This window comes from Gymnoscopelus braueri (genome assembly GCF_963280865.1).
Source record: "Gymnoscopelus braueri genome assembly, chromosome: 21".
NCBI lineage: Eukaryota > Metazoa > Chordata > Actinopteri > Myctophiformes > Myctophidae > Gymnoscopelus > Gymnoscopelus braueri.
The window spans coordinates 45,324,915-45,347,030 of NC_137623.1; the positions used below are offsets into that span (position 1 = coordinate 45,324,915).

Genomic DNA, 22,116 nt, shown 5'->3' on the forward strand with positions numbered 1-22,116 from the left:
TAGGACCATCACTACTATAATAGGCTATGCTATCAATAAAATACACCTGTATGTATGTACAGTATGTATGTATGTATGTATGTATGTATGTATGCCCACCTGTTCAGATTCTTGCGGGTCACATGTTCTCAGCACCACAGCCCCTCCCTTCTGACTGGCTCTGCCCTGAGCCACCAAACACTTCCCTGAGAACACATTCATCAACTACACACACACACACACACACACACACACACGATTCAAACACTGATCTGAGAACAGATTAACCAACTACCCCCCACACACACACACACAATATTTTCTGAGACACAGAGCGAGAGACAGACAGACAGGTACCCGTCCAGACTGAAGAACGGCGGCTCGTCTCAGACTCTTGTTGAACTGTTGTCGTTGTATCTTGTCGTTGTGAGTCATCTCTGGGTAGATGTTCTCCAGGTACCACCTGAATGAGTGACACTTCAGCCTATCCCTGAGCGCCACGCGCTCGCTGATGTCACCGTAGTCCCGCCCACGCAGCTCTGGACGCAGAGACAGATACTGCTCCTGATTGGACGATAGCCAGACAGTCAGTCAGTGAATCAGTCAGTCAGTAAGTGAATCAAAATACAAATGAAATGCATTATAATTATTGTTATTATTATTATGCGTGCGTGTACCTTATACTCGTCCATCCAAACGTGTGCTAGCCGCAGTGAATTGTGGGCCATGGTATCCTGGCCGCCCGGGGACCCGTACGGACGTCTCTTCCTGAAGATGTGACCCACTCTGGAACACGGAACTATTAGCAGCTGTCCTCCACACATCCAGATCTGAGACAGAGAGAGGAACTATTAACAGCTGTCCTCCACACATCCAGATCTGAGACAGAAAGAGGAACTATTAACAGCTGTCCTCCACACATCCAGATCTGAGACAGAAAGAGGAACACAGAAACCTTGCATCCCCATATTTCAGACACTACATTAATGCCCTGTTCTTTAATAGGATCCCCATTAGCTTCCACAAAGTGGTCGCTAGTCTCCCTGGGGTCCACACAAAAGTTCAATAAAAACAGACAATAGTTAAAATTGCGCTATACTGTATATTATGTAAAACAAAAAGGCAAAACGGAATACAGGAATCAGCAAATAAGTGAAGTCACTCTGCATATAAAACAGAACAATACTAACCGATATAATCACAAAATTAAAACCCTGAGTTGGAGTTAGGAGGTTTGAACTACAGTTTGAGGACTCAATGGAGTTAGGGGGTTTAATCAGAAGCACTTTTTAATACTTTTCATTGGTTCAATATTCGTAAAACCCACACACAGACGTAAAGGGTGTTCAATAGCATTGAAAAAGTTGAAAAATGGAGATGGTTGGTTTCTGCCCAACAGCGACGATGTGCGTGTGAGTGTGTGTGCGTGTGCGTGTGTGTGTGTGTGTTCATTATAGAAGTGGTGTCTTCACCCTGAAGGAAATCTCCAAGTTCTCTCCGCCCCAAATGTCCATCCCGGCATCGTATTGGCCCAGCTCGTTGAAATACTTCCTGTTTATAGCAAACAGACCGCCTGCCATGGTGGGAGACCTGGGAGACAGACAGGTAGAGACAGAGAGACAGACAGGTAGAGACAGACAGGTAGAGACAGAGAGACAGACAGGTAGGGACAGAGAGACAGACAGGTAGAGACAGAGAGACAGACAGGTAGAGACAGAGAGACAGACAGGTAGAGACAGACAGAGAGACAGGTAGGGACAGAGAGACAGACAGGTAGAGACAGAGAGACAGACAGGTAGAGACAGACAGAGAGACAGGTAGGGACAGAGAGACAGACAGGTAGAGACAGAGAGACAGACAGGTAGGGACAGAGAGACAGACAGGTAGAGACAGACAGAGAGACAGGTAGGGACAGAGAGACAGACAGGTAGAGACAGAGAGACAGACAGGTAGAGACAGAGAGACAGACAGGTAGAGACAGAGAGACAGACAGGTAGGGACAGAGAGACAGACAGGTAGGGACAGAGAGACAGACAGGTAGGGACAGAGAGACAGACAGGTAGGGACAGACAGGTAGAGACAGAGAGACAGACAGGTAGGGACAGAGAGACAGACAGGTAGAGACAGACAGAGAGACAGGTAGGGACAGAGAGACAGACAGGTAGAGACAGAGAGACAGACAGGTAGGGACAGAGAGACAGACAGGTAGGGACAGAGAGACAGACAGGTAGAGACAGAGAGGTAGAGACAGAGAGACAGACAGGTAGAGAGAGAGACAGACCATTAGAAAAGCATTATTATTAGAGTCATATCTTTTACCTCACGAGTGCACTTCCTGTCTGTCTGTTATCTGATTGCTAGTGTAGGGCATAGATATAGAAACCTAGATACCTGATTGGCCGCTGCAGTTCATTGGAGCGACCTGTATCGCGGCCGCCATATTAGAGGGGGCACGCTTCCTGACTCCTGGCCAATCACAGCGCGTCTTTTCCGGGACTTGTCAGAATCTAGTGGTATAAAAATATCCCGTTGTATTTTTATACAACTAGATTCTGCCAAGTCTCGGAAAAGACGGGCTGTGATTGGCCAGTAGTCAGGAAGCGTGCCTCCTCTAATATGGCGGCCGCGATACAGACGCCCCAGAGTCGGAGGAGGCGTCTACCTTTATATGTCCTCAAAGTGGGGTCCGGGGACCCATGGGGGTCCTTGGGAGAATAATTTTAGCCATATTTTATACTTTGGCATTTCAAAAATAGCAAGATATACAAGCTCATAGCGCGTCACTTCGTGCAGCGCTATGGGCTTGTATATCTGCTATTTTTTTAAATGTTTAGAATTTTTGTTTTTAGATGCGGGGTCCGTGGGCCAAATACATATCAATTTGGGGGGGGGGGTCCTTGACATGGAAAAGTTTTGAGAACCACTGGTGTAGGTGTCCTGTGTGTGTGTGCGTGTGTCTGTGCGTTAGCTAAACCTGATGGGTAGCGTGGGGTCGCGGTCCAGCTGGTTCTGGGGGACCGGCTCCCACTTGAAGTGCAGCCCCCAGTTGAAGCCCCCCCGGACCAGGGGGGAGGGGCTGTAGGCCAGCGTGTCGGCGGAGATGATGTCGATGACGGGACAGACGGCTGTCCGGCGGTCCCTCTGCACGACGGAGAGGAGGGGCTCCAGCCACGCCTGGTTCACCTCACAGTGGCTGTCCAGGAACACCAGCACCTCGCCTACACACACACACACACACACACACACACACACACACAGGTTTGTATTACTGTACTTGAGGTGAACGTGAGGACGTTCCTATTTTAACCCATTAAGACCGGGAACGCATCTGTGTCACTTTAAGATTTCTTTGGGCTATTCAAAAATAGAGAGTGCCGCGCTATGAGTTTTGATTGATGTACTTTATTCAGTAAGACATGAGAACAACAGTACATGGAAGTACAAATTCACAATACAAGGTCTACTAAACTGGAAGACTCATTAAGCACTGAGCTTGTTTAAGATGAGATCCCCATGCACACAAATCATGATTTGAGCTTGTAGATCCGCTAAAAAAATATATATATAAATCGTGAAAATGTGGCAAAATCTTTGAATATATAAATGTTTAACTCAAATCTTTGCTTCTGGGGATCCCTGGAACAAAATATTTTGAGATGGGGGTCCGCGGCCAAATACATATAATTTTGGGGGTCCTTGACATGAAAAAGTTTAAGCACCACTGATATTATAGCAACATAACGTTAAAACTGTTAGGATTTAGAAGACATTTGTAGAATCCCCAGAAGCAATACGATTTGAGTTAGAAATGTTCGCTTTAAAACATATATTATATTCAAGATTTGCACACATTTTCAAGATAAAAAAAATAGCAGATCTACAAGCTCATAGCTATGAGCTTGTATAGCTGCTATTTTTGAATAGCCAAAGAAATCTAAAAATGACACACAGATGCGTTCCCGGTCTTAATGGGTTAATCCATTAAGACCTGAGGCAGATTCTAACAGTTTTATGAAAAACGCATGTTGCTTCTATCAGTGGTGCTCAAAACCTTTTCATGTCAAAGACCCCCAAAATTATATGTATTTGGCCACGGCCTCCCCCCATCTCAAAATGCTTTGTTCCAGGAGCAAAGATTTGAGTTAAAAACAATTCGCTATATGTATTTATAGATTAGCACACATTTTCACGATTTAAAAAAGAATTGCAGATCTCTCTCTCTCTCCCTCTCATTTAAAGACAGGATTTCTCACTCACTCACTCATAAAGAGACTGGATATTTTCTCCCAATGCCATTCCTTCAGGCGATTGATCTTGGGCTAGTTACTAGCTAATTTCCTAGTAGCTTCTGTCTAGCTACACTACTTTCAGAACAATGTTTCTTTTTGACAAATGCTACATCACTACATATTCAGTGGCACATCAACATAAAATAGCACAACAGGTGAATCGTGAGTGCACATCAAAGGGAGAATTCTTCATCTCAATCCAGCTATGTTTGAGTTTTGAGAGGATTTTGTCCATCATACTAAAGACAGAATTCTCCATCTCCAAAGACTAGTTGTTTGGAGTTTCCCCGTCATAGCTTTTAGTTGAGTGGACTTTGTCCATCACATCAAAGAAACCACTCGCGCTTTAACCCATTTAGACCGGGAAATAATCTGTGTCATTTTTAGATTTCTCTGGCTATTCAAAAATAGCAGATCTACAAGCTCATAGCGAGGCACCGAGTGCCATGCTATGAGCTTGTAGATCTGCTATTTTTTTTTAAATTGTGGATTTTTTTTGCAAATCTTTGAATATATGTATATATACCGTAAATTTCTGACTATAAGCCGCGACTTTTTTCCCATTTTTTGACCCTGCGGCTTACATAACGGAGCGGCTTATCTATGGATTTTTACAGCTAACGGCCACTAGGGGACCTCCTAAATCTATGGATTTTACACCCGCGGCTTATAGTCCAGTGCGGCTTATATATGTACAAATCATTCAATTTAGCTGCTGCGGCTTATATTCAGGTGCGGCTTATAGTGCGAAAATTACGGTATATATATTTTAAAGCGAACATTTGCAACTCAAATCTTTGCTTCTGGGGAATTCTACCAATGTCTTCTAAATCAGACAATCATAACAGTTTTCTGAAAAAAACGTATGTTGCTATATGAGTGGTTCTCAAACTTTTCCATGACAAGGACTACCCAAATGTATATGTATTTGGCCGCGGACCCCCCATCTCAAAATATGTTGTTCCAGTGAGGGACCCTCAGAAGCACAGAGCGGAGTTTAAAAAGTTTGTCTTAAAACATATATTCAAAGATTTCCACAAAGTTTCGACTGGCTATTTTTTGAATAGCCCAAATAAATCTTAAAATGACACAGATGTGTTCCCGGTCTAAATGAGTTAACACCGTCGTATATTTTAGTTTTAAGTGGATTCTGTCCATGACACCAAATACATTATTCCCCGTCTACATCCACTTGTAGCTTTTACCTAGATTGTTTCCTTCAGTCACTCAATGATGTTCCGGGCCGACTGATCTACAGTATACCTGTCAACTAATGATTCATGAAAGAACAAACCTTATAAGCCCAGGCACTCAAACATAAACAACAAACAAAATCCTTTCATTCATACGAACATGGAAATACTTTCAACAGGGCAGCCTGTCTCCACTCCTCTTCTTACAAAAACACTTATAAAGGCCCAATTGCACATAACACACACAATGGAATATCTACTTCTTATTTTCTCAATGTCAAAATCAAAGCCTTGCAACATAATATTCTATCAAACATCAGACACCAAAATGTGTAAATGCAGTATATGAAACAGGCACTAATAAGTCCCTATAATTGTCCACACAACAATGAACACCAGGCAACTTGTCTTGATGAGAGTGCCAGTTGTTCTCATGTGAATATGAACAGACTGGATAATTCAATATCATGATGATGAGAGACTAGCAATTATATTCGCCAAAAGAAATCCCATTATTGGGTCGTAGTATAAATAAGTTTGAGAACCCCTGGGTTAGGAGGTAGGATTTGGGAGGTATAGGAGGTGAGGTCTCACCAGTAGCGTGCGAGGCTCCTATCATGCGTCCTCGGATGAGGCCTTCTCTCTTCTGGTTCCTCACCACTTTGACCAGGTTCTCCTGAAGGGACTGCTGCACATACCTGTCCAAGGTCTCCTTCAGGTCGTCTGACACACAGCAAAGTACACAACAGTCAACACCAGTGAGTGTGTGTGTGTGTGTGTGTGTGTGTGTGTGTGTGTGTGTGTGTGTGTGTGTGTGTGTGTGTGTGTGTGTGTGTGTGTGTGTGTGTGTGTGTGTGTGTGTGTGTGTGTGTGTGTACTTGTATCACTATACTTCCAATTTTCAATACTTTTACTTCTACTCCACTACATCTCAGAGGCAAATATTGTACTTTTACTCCACTACAATTATTTGAAAACTTAAGTTACCACTAGTTACTTTGCAAATTTTGATTATTATTATAAAACATAGTACATTAACCACTTCAGCACTTCAGCACACATACTTCGGCTATTTGAAAATAGCCAATCTACAAGCTCAAAACGCATCACAGTTGTGAGCTTGTAGATCTACTATTTTCAGAAGATTTCTACACATTTTGAAAACTTGTGAAATGGGACAGTCTGCGTAATGAGTACTTTTACTTTTTACTCAAGTACATTTTTGAATACCAGACTTTTACTTAACAACAGTGTTTCTACATTGTGGTATTCATACTTTTACAAAAAATGTGAGTACTTCTTCCAACACTGGTACACACCCAGCTCACTGTGGTCATCCACCAGGATGATCTCGTGCAGCAGGTAGTGAGGGGTGTGTGTGTGTGCGTGTGTGCGTGTGCGTGTGTGTGTACACACCCAGCTCACTGTGGTCGTCCACCAGGATGATCTCGTGCAGCAGGTAGTGAGGCGTGCGGTCCAGAACACTGTGGACGGTCCGGAGCAGGGCGGACAGCGCCTCGTTGAAGAAACAGATCACTACGCTGACAGAAGGTAGTCCCTCCGCATACACTCTGCCCCTACACCTACACACACAGAGAGAGACGCATCAATTTTCAACACAAACGCGCAAGCGCACACGCACCAATTTACAACACAAGCATATCAATTTAAAAACACGCACATTATCAATTTACAACACACTAGGGTTGGGCAATTAACCAAAAATAATCAAAACAGATATTTAGAAACATTAACTGACTTAATTACGTTACTGAATTAATTGAGACAAGTTTATATAGGATCATAAAAAAATAAGTGGAAAATGATTTTTATTTTTTCACGTTCTTTTCACATAATATAATTTAAAAAGTGAAACTTTCATTGCACATGAAGTGAAATATTTCCCTTTTAAATGTTTTATATCTAGATGATTACAGTATATGGGCGTGTGTGTAGTCTGTGTAGTAGAAACCCATCAGACACACGGATGGATGTTAATGAATGCAGCCGTTCTCATGGATTCTCCACTCGCCTACGTGAAAACAAAACAACACTCCGGGCGGAATTGAAAAGTCAGTCAGTCAGTGCGTGTGTGCGTGTGTGTGTGTGTGTGTTCTTACTGTGTATCTCTGGTGTCTGGTAGCTGTCTGTGTGAGCCCAGTCTGTTGGAGATGAGAACATTGAAGGCGTGTTTGTGATAACCTTGATCTCTGATCTGTTGGTCTGACGCTGTATAGATCATACCTGGGGGGGGGGGGTGGGGGGGGGGAGAGAAACGTTGGGCAATATGAGCTTTTAGCCCCATCTGCTCGACATTGTGTATAAGTTCCCCTTCAGTTTCTCTTATAACACAGTTATTGATTGTTTTCATTAGCACGTATGTATACATGAACATATATGTGTACTTATCAAACGATACCCATCCCTCTTTAGTACGGCTGGTTTTCCATCCTACCAAGACCTCTAGTACTACTGGTTCACAGATCACAATCACAACACAACCACAGATATGACCAGCTAACAAAACATTTCCTAGAACTAAAATTTAAAAAATATATTGAGTGAGAGTGAAAAGAAATAATTATATGATTTAAAAAAGGAATTGGATAATTACAATAGTGAGTTTTTGTTTAATATAAAAAAGGAGGCTGGTTTTAGTACCATATCTGATTCAGGAGTCCTTATTTCTAAAGCTCTGTCACTGTGTAAAAAAAGAAGCGAAAAACGCTTCCTAGAAACAGTTAAAGATAAAGAGGGCCTTGTGGTCTCTGATGAAAAAGAGAAAAGAAGAGTTGTTCAAGAAATATGTTCTGAAATGTATAGGAGAGTTGAGCCCAATTTTAATAAAATATCTGAAGTTTTAGAAGATATTCAACCTTTGTCTAGTGAGGAAACGATATCACTCCTCGGTGAAATTACGTAAAAAATGCCATTAGACAACTTTGAACCAGTACTTCTCACTCTTACTGCAGCTTTCGATCAAGGGATTAACGAAGGTAGATTAAGTAACTCATTTTACCATGGAGTGATGACAATGTTGCATAAAAAAGGAGACAGGAGAAATTTAGATTATAGACATTTGACATTGATCAATACAGATTATAAAACACTTGCCAAAGTAATAATTAATAGATTGATTAACATTTGAGACCACATTCTTGAACAAGAACAAACGTGCCATAAATGGCTGTGTTAAGAGGGATAATCTTTGTATATTTAGCTACATCATAACTTCAGGCACTGAGAAGGAATTCTACATTACAGGGTTTGACCAAAAAAAGGCATTTGATTATATTTCCCGTGATTACCTTTGGATGGTGATCAGTGTTGCAATGCCGAATTGGAGCGTGGTTGCACTCTATCTTAATGACGTGACGCGCACGTCGCTTAACACCTACACTACAGGTCACACAATGGACAATTGATATGCATCTAGGCCAGGGGTCTTCAACGTTTTCAGGCCAAGGACCCCCTAGCTGAGAGAGATGAAGCAGGGACCCCCTGTATAAAATTCTGTTTCAGATTCAACTTTTTTTAGTTTACTTGGTCTGCTCTTTTTTCCCTCTACACCAAACACCTCTTTGCCAAAAATAGCCAATCTACAAGCTCACAACGCCTCGCGCTGCGAGGCGTTGTGAGCTTGTAGATCTGCTATTGTTGGCTGAAGTTCTCCTCAGAAAAGGGAAGCTAGGGTTCAAGTGGTTAAGGTAAAAAACTAATCATATCATATATAAGATTTGGCGGACCCCCTGTAGTAACTCTGAGGACCCCCTAGGGGTCCCGGACCCCCTGTTGAAGACCCCTGATCTAGGCTCATTCCTATGTTAATCCACCTGGTGTGAGTCGGGAGCCTTTGTAATTTTTGTTGAGGTGTGAATTTAAAGTTGTTTTAAATCTATGCGTGTGCCTGCGCGTGCTCCCGGTCAAATAGGTTCCTGCACGGCGTGCAAGGCCGTCCCATGAGCAATGCAACCCTGATGGTGAAGAAAAGACATGGCTTTTCAAAAATAGTTTTATTAATATGGTTAAGTTGTTGTGTCCGACTGCGAGATCTACTGTTCAAATCAATGTCATTGGCCTTCTAACAGATCCTTTTGAGATAGAGAAGGGAGTTAAACAGGGCTGTCCGGTCAGTGCAGCTTTGTATATTCTCGCTATTAATCCACTGTTAAAAATAATAAATAAGGACTAGTACAGGTCAGACAGTAGTAGCATTGGCTTATGCAGACGACATTTCCATCATCATAATAATAAGAAGAAACCAAGTGGATATTGTAAATAAACACTTTGAATTGTATGAAGAAGTAGCTGGAGTTAAATTGAACCAAGACAGAAGGAGTCTGGATGGGAGTAGAGGAAAATAACTCACATGTAAATGCAATAGTTAAATATGAAATGAAAATGTTGGGTCTGTATATAAGTAAGGGAAACTGTTTTGAAAAAAAATGGGAGAAGAAAATTACAAGAGGAAATAGATAAATATTCTGGTATACTGTAAATGTCTCTTATACGTAGGTCCAAAGTGGAAATACAGAAAAGTTATTTAATATCAATACTCATTTTTCTTGCTACGGCATTTCCACCACCAAGAAAATATTTAACAAAAATGAATAAGATGTGTGTGAACTTCATATGGGCAACTAATTATGAAATCACTAAGAGAAAGATCTTGTTCCGCAGCAAAAAGAATGGCGGCCTTGACGCTGTAGATCTGGATCTGAAATAAAAAATGCTCTTTGTTAAAAATATAGCCAATGGAATCCGGAGGAGAGCAACTTGGGTTGGGGATCCAGAGTTTTTAACCAGATACTGACCAGTCTGACCAAGGGCTCGAACTCTGGATAAAGTTAGAAGAAAAGAAACACCTTGGCAGAAGTTGGCACCTTATAGATTTTTAACAGTAGTGAATGGGAAATACCTATGTCTATTGTCTATGTTTTTGTTTTTTTATTGTTATCTTTTTGTGGATTAATAAAGGAATATATGTCAGTATTTAAATATGTGGTATTTGAGGGGGGGAGGGGGGTTCTGATATCTATCTGGATGTATTTTGCTCTGTAAGAATAATAAAATAAAACAAAATCTTGTACTGCTGGTTTTCTATCCTACCAGGAACTCCAGTACTGATGGTTTTTGGTCAAATGTTTAAATTATTTAATTGTTGGCTCGAATCCACCGTGGTGCATCTGGCTTTGTTGAGCGTCTATACGAACACAATTGGCCCGTGTTCGGGGGAAGGGAAGCAGGGCGGGGAGGGTGATATTTGTCACTGTACGTACTCCTACAGGCGGCACCTGTCAGCGAGGGGTGTTGGGCGGGAGGAGTAGGCCGAAGAGCGAAGACTCTACGTCCTCCTGGTGGGGGCTCCTCACCGGCAGGTGAGCCAATAGGATACAGCAGCAGTGACAACAACACAGAAATGTGTGTGGGGAGGAATTAATTGGCATAACGACTACATTGTGGAGAAAAAGGGGATTAAAAAGCAAACAAAACCAAAGAAAAGTCACTAACCCATCTCAGGAGACAGCTCCGCTCCCTTATTGGGCACCGGCGCCCTTCCGCCCGCCTTCTGAGGGAAGGGGCCCTTAGTGATTGGCTGCTGCTGGTGGAAGGGTCCATTGTTGCGGGGGTACAGGGGGGTGCGGAGGCGGGCGGGGTCGCTCCCCAGGTTGAAGTAGAGGAAGAGGAGGATGGACCAGGTGACCGAGGTGAAGAGGCAACCATAGAAGAAATACCTCCATGTTGCACCGGTCATGGTGGGCGAGAGAGCATCGTCTTACATTACACAGCTAGAGCTAGAGAGATAGAGAGAGAGAGAGATTGAAGGAGAAAGGGAGATAATATACAGTACATGTAGGCAGCTTTTTGAAACAAATAGCAGCAACCTTTGCAGTCACCCCATAGTATACAACGTTTTCTGGGGCAAATTAGCAAGTTTTAAAGGCATTTGCTCTGTGCATTTGTACAGTAGGTCTATGTACAGTATGTATATTCATATGTACAGTAGGTCTATGTCTGAGATCAACTCTGTACAGGAATACACACAATGATCTTCAGTAGTCCTTAAGGTGGTTGTATTATTCAATTCAATTCAAACTTTATTCCAGACACACAGGGGGTCCATAGTAGCCTGGTTAAACCCTCCCTCCGGAAATCTCAATTCCATTTCATTTCAGGAGTGAGTCTGGCATGATCCGCCTTTCTGCAATATTGGCTCTGTATGCCAAACGGCCGGGCCTATCAGCGTCGTCGCTCATTGTTCTGTGATTGACAGCTTACGTTGGCCAATCAGGTGGCGAGTTCGAGTGAGCCCAAAACACGAACGGCAGCCATCTTTTTCTTGTGCGGCCAATTCTCCGCTATTTTTTTACTTCAAAAAGCTCTCTAACTTCTATTTTGAGGCACGGAATTTACTTATAAGATATCGTTTGGATAGAATTTAGTTGTTTAACTTCATATATGTGGTCAATTAATCATGACAAAGCCTATTTAAAAAAAAATAATTAGAGAACCGGTAGGGGCGGGCAGTGACACCATTGTACCCGAAAAAGGCAACCCATTTTGGGTATGGCTGTCTCAAAAGTCCCGTCGCGTCACATTAAGACTGGTGAACTGCTGATTGGCTGAAGGGGAAAAATTATCATTGGCTGAAGGGGTTGTCAGTCAACGGTATTACTCCCGCCCAACTCCAGCACAGCCAATATTGCAGACAGGCGGATCAGGCCAGACTCACTCCTGAAATTAAATGGAATTGAGATTTCCGGAGGGAGGGTTTAACCAGGCTAGGTCCATAGAGCATACATATAGGAACAACATACAAATAAAATACAAATAAAATCAAATAAATAAAAACAACACATTATACACAACAATACCTTACAAAGACATAAAATCACACATTGAGGCTGGCTCTGAGCACCACAAGAAGGCTGTATACATGGGAGTGCAAAATGCTTTAAAAAGTGCACACTTAAAGGAGAAATCCGGACATTTTAAGTGTTATCTTTGATGTGTAGTTACTCACTCACCGAGTTATGAAGTGGCGTTGAGTTTTTCCAGCGATTCCCCTGTCTGTGAGTCTGGTCGACCCCCACCATTGGCATAGTGGGAGGCGCGTGTCTTAGTGAAAATCGCCTAATTCCACAGCTCCAAACTTCTTTTTTTTCCCACAAATCCTCCTCATGGTGTCTCCTGATACTTTCACATGCACTGTTTATCACTCACGAGCTGGCGTTCATGGTCAGCGACGTGAATGTTTTCCTCTCGCGTGAAATCTCACGTCTCGCGAGATTTCCCGTCCTCGGCTCACTGCGCTCCTCTGGAAATCTCGCGAGACTTCACGCGAGAGGAAAACATTCACGTCGCTGACCATGAACGCCAGCTCGTGAGTGATAAACAGTGCATGTGAAAGTATCAGGAGACACCATGAGGAGGATTTGTGGAAAAAAAAAGAAGTTTGGAGCTGTGGAATTAGGCGATTTTCACTAAGACACGCGCCTCCCACTATGCCTATGGTGGGGGTCGACCAGACTCACAGACAGGGGAATCGCTGGAAAAACTCAACGCCACTTCATAACTCGGTGAGTGAGTAACTACACATCAAAGATAACACTTAAAATGTCCGGATTTCTCCTTTAACAGGATCAGAACACATACTGAACTGAATCGAAGCAGCATATTGGCCTGGGCATAAAGTATGCGGCACTGCCTAGAGATATCTCTATCATCTTGGAGATTGTCGGTAAAAATGTGGCCCAGATACTTAAATTTCCTGGCACAAAGATAAACGACTGTCACTTAGGTAAAAGGCTGGAAAAGCCGATTTCTTGTCCTCATGGCTTCTCACAATCATGACACTACTTTTTGTTGCATTATAAATAATGTCATGATCATTGCCATACTTTGAGCAGACTTTCAATAGCTGCTGTAATCCTCCACTGTAAGGACAGTACATACTGTACATCAGGTGACTGATGATAGAGTTACCTACCAGACAGGCCGTATTGCACTTGTTTAATTCAAAAGATAGATCTAAACGATATAAACATTAAATAAAACGGGAGACAAAATCCCACCTTGGCGTACCCCATTGCTAACAGAGAACTGGGCAGATATTGCATTACCCCATTTGACTTGCATTTTCTGATTTGCATACCAAAACACCAGTATACGTACAATGTGTCTCGTGTGCCTCTATCAAGCTGTTTCTGAAACAGTTTGAAGTGGTTAATCCTGTCAAAAGCTCGAGATGCATCAATGAAGCAGAGGAAAACAGTGGAATTATGGCTACTGTAGCTGGCAATCAGTTCTTTAAGTGCAAAGATTAGATGCATAAGTCTGTGCCGTGTTTCTTTTTAAATCCAAACTGGTTATCTGCAGTCAGGACAAACATTTCCAGGCGCACAAGTAAGATTCTCTCCAAAATTTTGGAGAGGATGCTGGCCAGAGCGATATAGGTCTATAGTTGTCAATGCTGTTTACACAGCCACTTTTTACACTGTTAAATAAGTTGTGATAGTGTTTTCTCCATACCTCAGCTATTTCAACCGGGCCACATGCGCCCTCTATGTTAGAGGGTAGGGATGTTTTACTGTTGCTCATTACTTTGACCTCTTTCCTAAAATCATACAGCTTACTAGCAAGTGAGTCTGCTCTCAGAGTGTTCTCCTGTCTTTTTACAGATCGAACAGCACATTTAGATTTTGCATTGGTGAGTTTCTTCTCCTCAAACACTGAACCTTGTCTGGGACTACCAGCAGTTGAATGCTGCCCTGGCCGCCACATGATGCTCAGCAGTGGTGTCATGGAGGCCAAACGGGGTACGACGGCGTTGGGCCAGTAATATCTTCACGCGCACGCCGCACGCACGGCCACAGTGCACGTGCACGCGCGCGCCCCTTAGACCAGCCAAGTAGGCTAGTCAAATGGCTACTATGCATAACAGGTTAGGCGGTGAGCGTCCTGCCGTCCTCATACCGCCGTCCTCATACGCAGTGATACATTGGCTGCCCCATTCGCACCTTTCACAAAGCAAAAGCTGCCGTCTCCTGCATAACAATGGTCCAAGTGTAACCTGTTAAGTACCATAGTCTGTAGGAGGTATAGGCTAATGTCAGATCATGTCCAAGGAGTCCAAAAGAGAATAGATCCTAGAGTAGAGTAGGCTATTTCTACATTGCAGTATTGATACTTTTTACTTAAGTAAAACATTTGAGTAAGTTTTCCACCACTGAAGGATGGTAGAGTGTGTTGTTAATGTTGCTTTATGGTCGTTTAATTAATTAATTACTTTTTAAAAAAACGCGCAAATATGTGTCCCACAACGCAGGGGGGGGGATGTACTCGCATGCATGTGATGTCATTAAGATACCGTCCTGCCAGTAAAAAAATCCCCATGACACCGCTGATGCTCAGCCACAAAAGTATGGCAACCAGGCTTAATGTTGTGCACCTTTTCCCCCCCTTTTTTACAGAGCTGCCTACCAGAGGCAATGAGAGCCTCCACAATGTTATCATACATGACACAGAGTTGGATGCCATGCTGCACGTTTTTGCAGTTCAGAATATCACAGTATAGTGCCTCCTTAGGCAGGTTAGGTTATCAGTGGTAGCAGTGTAACAGTCAATATTAATAGGTTATATTAATAGGTTAATTTTGACCAGTCTACCCTCCCTTTTTACATTATAGAATCATTTTTATCTTCACTGTGACACAATGGACTTCATTGTAAATGTAAATTAAGTCAGCTGTCACTCTGTCACACACAGTCCCCATTTGACTGAACTGATAAGAAATAACTGCAGTTTGATATCAGTTTAACGTACAAGACAGTCAGTGGATTGTTGCTATATTATATTATACATTATAAATTACAGTTTAATGCTTCAATATAATATGGTACCAGTATATGGTATATTACAGTTTAATTGCTGCTCAAGTCAAGTCACATCAAGGTTTATTATTAGCAGTGGTGTAAAGTAACTAAGTACATTTACTTAAGTACTGTACTTTTTGTACAATTTTGAGGTACTTTTACTTTACTGGAGTATTTCCAATTTTCGACTTTTACCCCAATACATTTCGGGGACAAATATTGTACTTTTACTCCACTACAATTATTTGAAAACTTTAGTTACTAGTTACTTTGTAGATTTTGATTATTATTACAAAACATACATTAACCACTTCATTTTTGAAAATAGCCGATCAACAAGCTCACAATGCGACGCATTGTGAGCTTGTAGATCTGCTATTCTTTAAAGATTAATACAATTTATACAAGTGAAAACTTGTAAAATGGGTCGTTCTGCGTCCAATTCTACTTCATTCTACTTTCTACTTTTGGTACTTTTGGTACATTTTGATACCGATTGTACTTTTACTCAAGTACATTTTTTATTCCTGATTTTCACTTGTAACAGAGTATTTCTACATTGCAGTATTGATACTTTTACTTAAGTAAAAAATTTGAGTACTTTTTCGACATTACATGCCTGTAATGTATACAGTCATTTAGCAGACGCTTTTATCCAACAGGACTTAATAATAAGTGCATTCAACATAGTTAGGGAATGAAACTACTAATCACCAGAAGTATTAAGTGCATTCTCTTCTAAATCAAGCAACTAAGAGTATACCTAGCGCTAAGGTAAAAGTGCAATATATCAGCAACCTACTTTCATAAACAGATGAGACAACATAGGAAAATCAAATGAGCAAGAGCTAAAACAAATAAGTGTATCGAATAAACAAGATCCAGTAAAACAATAAAACAAGAGTTCATACAACTAGTTAACAACAAGTAGGCAAGGCGAAGAGGAAGGGTAGAGTTTCCTGAAGAGGTGGGTTTTCAGCCTGCAGCGTAAGATGGGCAGTGACTCTGCTGTCCTGACATCAGTGGGGAGTTCATTCCACCACTGATTTTTAGTCAAATCACACATTCTATGGTTCTCTGTACTAATGAAGAAAGGAACAAATGACTTGTCTATGTTTAAACAGTCAAAGTGTTCTGATAGACACAATTACAAAGTGATTTATATGAGGGGCTGTGTAACACTACAACATTCTCACACACACACACACACACACACACACACACACACACACACACACACACACACACACACACACACACACACACACACACACACACACACACACACACACACACACACACACACACACACACACACACACACACTAAAGAAATATGCGATAGAACTGTCCTTTATCTCTCCACACAGCCACTGGTTATTGTTTAATAGCATCTTAGGCAATGCAGTAATTTACACTATAATATAGCAACAATCCAATCTTTACATAAAACTGTTATATATAATGTACATACATTAAACTGTAATATTTTCCCATCCATAGTAGACCAATGTGAAAGATGCCACTCCTCACCATGTGACCTGAGTCATACGTTTTATTTCTGCTCCAAACTGAATACATTTTGGAGTGACTATTTTAATACCTTGTCCAAGGTTCTGGGTCTCGAAATACAGATGAATCCCCTAATAGGGATATTTGGGGTCACAAGTGGTTGTGGTACTCGGATCAACTCCACACAATCAGACATATTAGCTTTTACATCCTTACTGGCAAGACGTTGTATTCTACTTTTATGGAAGTCTTCTAAAGCTCCGTCTACGTCCATGTGGCTCAGGGATGTAATGTCCTATATTAAGTTGGAAAAGATAAAATATTTTGTAAAGGGCAATTCTGCAATGTTTTTGCGGAATTGGGATCCATTTATAGTTTACTTCAACTCATTACAAACTCTGCCCCCTGACTGAGTCCCCCCCCCCCCCCACCTACCTCCCCATCCCCTTGTTTCTCCCCTCTTTCTTTTTTCTTTCTCTTATTTTTTCTTCCTCCTTTTTCTTTAACTTTCTTTTAACCTTTACGCTGGATTTAACTTAACCCTATTCAAAACTGCCTTATTTAACTAATTTATGTCAACAGTGTACACACCCCAGTCATTTTTATTTCTCTTTCTACTACTATACTTCAAGTCCGTGAGTACCGGTATGATTATACATACATTTCTTATTCCTCTTCTTTCTATTTTTGTTTTATATACAGAGACGATGCCGGAAAAAATAAAATAAAAAATAAAGGGATATAAATATAACATTTCATGCATATATTATGCACCGGTCTGTGAACCCTAAACTGAATTCCCTAAATACATATTTAAAAAAAATTAAACTGTAATATATAATGGTACAATATAATATCTATAATAAAGCAACGATCCACACACTGTCTTGTTACGTTAAACTGATATCAAACAGCAGTTATTTCTTATCTGTTCAGACAAACAGGGACAGTGTGTGACAGAGAGTGACAGCTGGACTTAATTTACAATTCAAAAGGAAATTAGTAGGGTCATCTGTGGCACTTCCGTGACCGTGGAGAGCAAAGGTCCGTTTCTCAATGGATTTGTCATCTAGGAGGGTTATTAAACAAATTTAGCCGGGGTGTATTTTTAAAAGGGGCGGGGAAAATTAGTGAGAGACCAAAATCCAAAATGGCTGCCGTGAAAATGAACTTTTTAATGGTTTGACCTACAATGATGCACAATACATGGTTTCAGAGCTTATTTTGGTCAAGGAATACATATTTGGTGTTTATATAATGATTTTACCTATTGTTGACCTTCAAATGCAAGATGGCTGCCAATTATGAGCTCCAAACGTTTTCTTTTTTTCAAAATCGTCACAGAGCCTTCTTATTAGGCTCTAATGAAAGCTCTGCTCATGATGAGTTGAATAATATGCAGTATAAGTACACAGAAGTAATCTCTGAGGTCAATAAAGGCAGCAATGGCTGCGCCACCTACAGGGCAGCGCTCCGTGGATTCTTGTGTAGGGGAATACCACTCATTTTCAACATTGAAATATGTCTTTAATACACCTTAGCTGTTGTGTGGAAATGAGAAAAAAGTCCCCCCACCCCCTTCTATGTTGCCTAGAACTGGATAATTGATTGAGATCATGTGATCAGTGACATACGCAAGGTGTGCTTTTGGCCTCAGCCAAAAGTACACATGATCAGTGATCAGTGTCATACGCAAGGTGTACTTTTGGCCTCAGCCAAAAGTACACCTTGCGTATGTCACTGATCACATGACCTCAATCAAGAATACCTCAATATGTTGCCTAAAACTCCAGCTTGTACAAAATGCTGCCGCCAGACTGCTGACTGGCACTCGTAGGCGGGACCATATCACCCCTGTACTGGTCTCCCTCCACTGGCTGCCAGTCAGATTTAGAATAGATTTAAAAATCCTTTTATTTGTTTTTAAAGCACTAAATGGACTAGCACCACCCTACATCGCTGAACTGCTGGGCCCCCCGGACAGCACCCGGCCATTGAGATCCTCTGACCAGAGGCTTCTCAAGGTTCCGAACGCCCGGTTGAGGCAAAAAGGCGACCAAGCCTTTTCCGCGGCTGGCCCAAATTTGTGGAACAGCCTTCACCACTGTTAGGTTCGCCCCCTCCCTGGACACTTTCAAATCCCAGACTCAAAACACACCTCTTCTCCTATAGCTTTTGATCCACCCTAGATTTTTCTCCATCCAGCCTGCACCCCCCCCCCCCCCATGCTCTTATCTTGTGGTCTGTCATTGTTTTAACTTTTGCTGTTTTTGAAATGTTTTTGCAATGATGTTTATTTTTCGTCTATTTTTATGTTGTTTTTTATTATGCTGTACAGCACTTTGGTCAACCTGGTTGTTTTTAAACATGCTTTATAAATAAAATTGACTTGACTTAACTAGAACTGGATAATTGATTGAGGTCATGTGATCAGTGACATACACAAGGTGTACTTTTGGCCTCAGCCAAAAGTACACCTTGCGTATGACACTGATCACATGGCTGAGGCCATGTGATCATGTGTACTTTTGGCTGAGGCCAAAAGTACACCTTGCGTATGTCACTGATCACATGATCTCAATCAATCATCCAGTTCTAGGCAACATAGAAGGGGGCAGGGGGGCTTTTTTCTTATTTCCACACAACAGCTAAGGTGTATTATTAAAGACATATTTCAACGTTGAAAATGAGTGGTATTCCCATATAGACAGGGATTAACAGGACACAGGTGAACTCAACAGACAATCAACACTAGGATAGGCTGGGGGACTAAGAGGACACAGGTGGAAACACTGACACAATCACAAGACTGGTTAGACAAGGCAGGTAAAAGTAAGTAGGCAGACAGGAAACACTGGGAGCAATACTACAAAATAAGGGTGACAAATGAGTTGACCTTTAAATTCACCTCAAGCAACTAACCTTTCTAGCTTTGCATACAGAATAGTACGTTATGTTAGGCTATAGTGCTAATTTATTTTTGGTTCATTATGAAAATGTGATGGGATGAACTGGACACCATATTCTCAGTAGCCTACACTATTTAATGGGAAACCGCACATCAGTAACTGTTGTTTACACACAAACATTGACTTTATTGACCTCAGAGATTACTTCTGTGTACTTATACTGCATATTATTCAACTCATCATGAGCAGAGCTTTCATTAGAGCCTAATAAGAAGGCTCTGTGACGAGTTTGAAAAAAAAAAAAAACTTTTGGAGCTCATAATAGGCAGCCATCTTGCATTTGAAGGTCAACAATAGGTCAAATCATTATATGAACACCAAAGATGTATTCCTTGACCAAAATAAACTCTGAAACCATGTATTGTGCATCATTGTAGGTCAAACCATTAAAAAGTTAATTTTCACGGCAGCCATTTTGGATTTTGGTCTCTCACAAATTTTCCCAGCCCCTTTTAAAAATACACCCCGGCTAAATTTGTTTAATAACCCTCCTAGATGACAAATCCATTGAGAAACGGACCTTTGCTCTCCACGGTCACGGAAGTGCCACAGATGACCCTACTAAATATTCAAATATACACCTACAGTATTATATAAGAGACAGCATTGAGATGGTTTTACAAGCACTGAGGAGCTCATCATCATCATCATCCCAGACAAGCTGAGCCGACCTCAACACTAGCTGAACCTGGAGGATTCACCCACCAACCTTTCTACCAAGGTTTGGAATTTTTATGTTATTATTTAATTTCATTTTCATTGTTTTGTTTTTTTAATTTCAGTTTAGATAAGGTTATTTTTCTTAAAGCAGGTTTGCTGGTTTGGTTTGGTTATTATTTTAGTTGTTATTGTTTGTCTGTGGCGGTGAGATTCAAAAGGTTTCCAAAAAATAGCAACAAATAGCCAAATCTACAAGCTCACAACACATGGCCACACGTGAGCTTGTACATTGGCTATTAAAAAAAAAAAAGTAGATTTTTGAACATGTTTGACAACAGGGGCTTAAAACAGCTCAAATATTGGACGAGAAACTAGTCTTATGTATGAAATATTGACAAAATAATGCCTCTATTTTAGGTCGTTTTAGTTACTTTTGTAAACACACAATACAGTTTCAATTATCGTTTTGGTGAACCTTCAATTTGTCTCAGTTTACTAAAATGCTTTTTCTATTCTAGTTTAGTTTATTTTGTTATATTTATTAAACTATAATAACTTTGTTTATTTTGTTATATTTATTGAACTATAGTGTTTATTTTGTTATATTTATTAAACTATAATAATTGTGTTATAATTATTAAACCATTATAACTTTGTTTTCTACATCAGATGAAGATCACAGCTGTCAGCCTCCTGCTTCTATGTGTGGCTCTGCTCACTGTCTGCAAGGTAAGGTATTCATAATAATAATAATAATCCGCCTGAACCAAGACATTGTAACGGTGCTACAAGTGATACTCTTTGGTTAAAAAAATATTTTTTTTATTTATATATATATAATGTATCTTCCCTGAATAAACGTATAGAAGGTATAAATGTGGGGAGGCAGCATTTAGTTTCTATGATCCACATATCTGGAACAAACTCCCAGAAAACTGCAGGTCTGCTGCATGTCTTTTATTTTAAAACACAACTAAAGACCTTTCTGTTTGCTGCTGCCTTCGATTGTGTTCATTTTCTTTTTTTCTTTCCCTTCTGCACTATTAGTTATTTTTACTTATTTTTACTTCATACATCCTAATGTATTTTTATAATTGTGCTTCGTTTGCTTGATGTTCTGTGTAAAGCACATTGAATTAGTGTTGTTGAAACGTGCTCTACAAATAAAACTGCCTTGCCTGAAAATAGCTGATCTACGAGCTCTGTGAACTTGTAGATCGGCTATTTTGACAGAATGACTCCAGGGTACATGTGGTTCACTTACTGATAACTTTCCTGTTCCTTTTGTTAGGCTGAAGAAGAGCTGGAAGGTCAAGACGACATGGTGTCTGTTGAGAAGAGAGCAATAGTAAGTCAGTATATAGGCTCTATGCACAGCAGCCATATTGGACACAAATTGGGCCTCTACCTTACTTCCTTCACAGGTGTTACCAATGATAATAATGGAAGTTCCGTTCCATTTAGTGTAGCACAGTGGTTCTCAAACTTTAAAATTTCAAGGACCACCATAACTCTGGGAGTGTACAAATGGAACCAAATGGATCCCTAAGGGTCCATTTGGTTCCATTTGTACACTCTCAGAGTTACACACCCCTAAAGGCCCATTCGATTTGATTATTATTCCAAAACCACTTCAGCCC

The 22,116-nt window shown here is 41.0% G+C and overlaps 1 protein-coding gene and 1 long non-coding RNA gene across 4 annotated transcripts in view; one reads left to right on the forward strand and one right to left on the reverse strand.

Moving 5' to 3' along the window:
- The window catches only part of galnt11 (UDP-N-acetyl-alpha-D-galactosamine:polypeptide N-acetylgalactosaminyltransferase 11 (GalNAc-T11)), a 38,246-nt gene that overhangs the window by 4,892 nt on the left and 11,238 nt on the right, over window positions 1–22,116 (reverse strand). Inside the window, exons 2-11 of one of the 3 annotated variants that reach the window (XM_080417955.1) lie at window positions 21,741–21,804; window positions 10,973–11,256; window positions 7,582–7,705; window positions 6,878–7,044; window positions 6,056–6,184; window positions 2,954–3,197; window positions 1,452–1,569; window positions 657–809; window positions 337–543; window positions 100–204 (exon numbers count right to left, since the gene is read on the reverse strand). In XM_080417955.1, coding sequence (XP_080274081.1) covers window positions 100–204; window positions 337–543; window positions 657–809; window positions 1,452–1,569; window positions 2,954–3,197; window positions 6,056–6,184; window positions 6,878–7,044; window positions 7,582–7,705; window positions 10,973–11,216 — 1,491 coding nt within the window. In that variant the 5' untranslated portion in view covers window positions 11,217–11,256; window positions 21,741–21,804. Of the gene's footprint in view, window positions 1–99; window positions 205–336; window positions 544–656; window positions 810–1,451; window positions 1,570–2,953; window positions 3,198–6,055; window positions 6,185–6,877; window positions 7,045–7,581; window positions 7,706–10,972; window positions 11,257–21,740; window positions 21,812–22,116 lie in introns of those variants that run through there. The other 2 variants (XM_080417956.1, XM_080417954.1) reach the window with 2 other exon arrangements.
- LOC308077317 lies at window positions 20,437–21,820 on the forward strand. The gene is made up of 3 exons (XR_013932388.1): window positions 20,437–20,537; window positions 21,146–21,205; window positions 21,768–21,820. It is a non-coding gene; the product is annotated as an uncharacterized lncRNA (long non-coding RNA).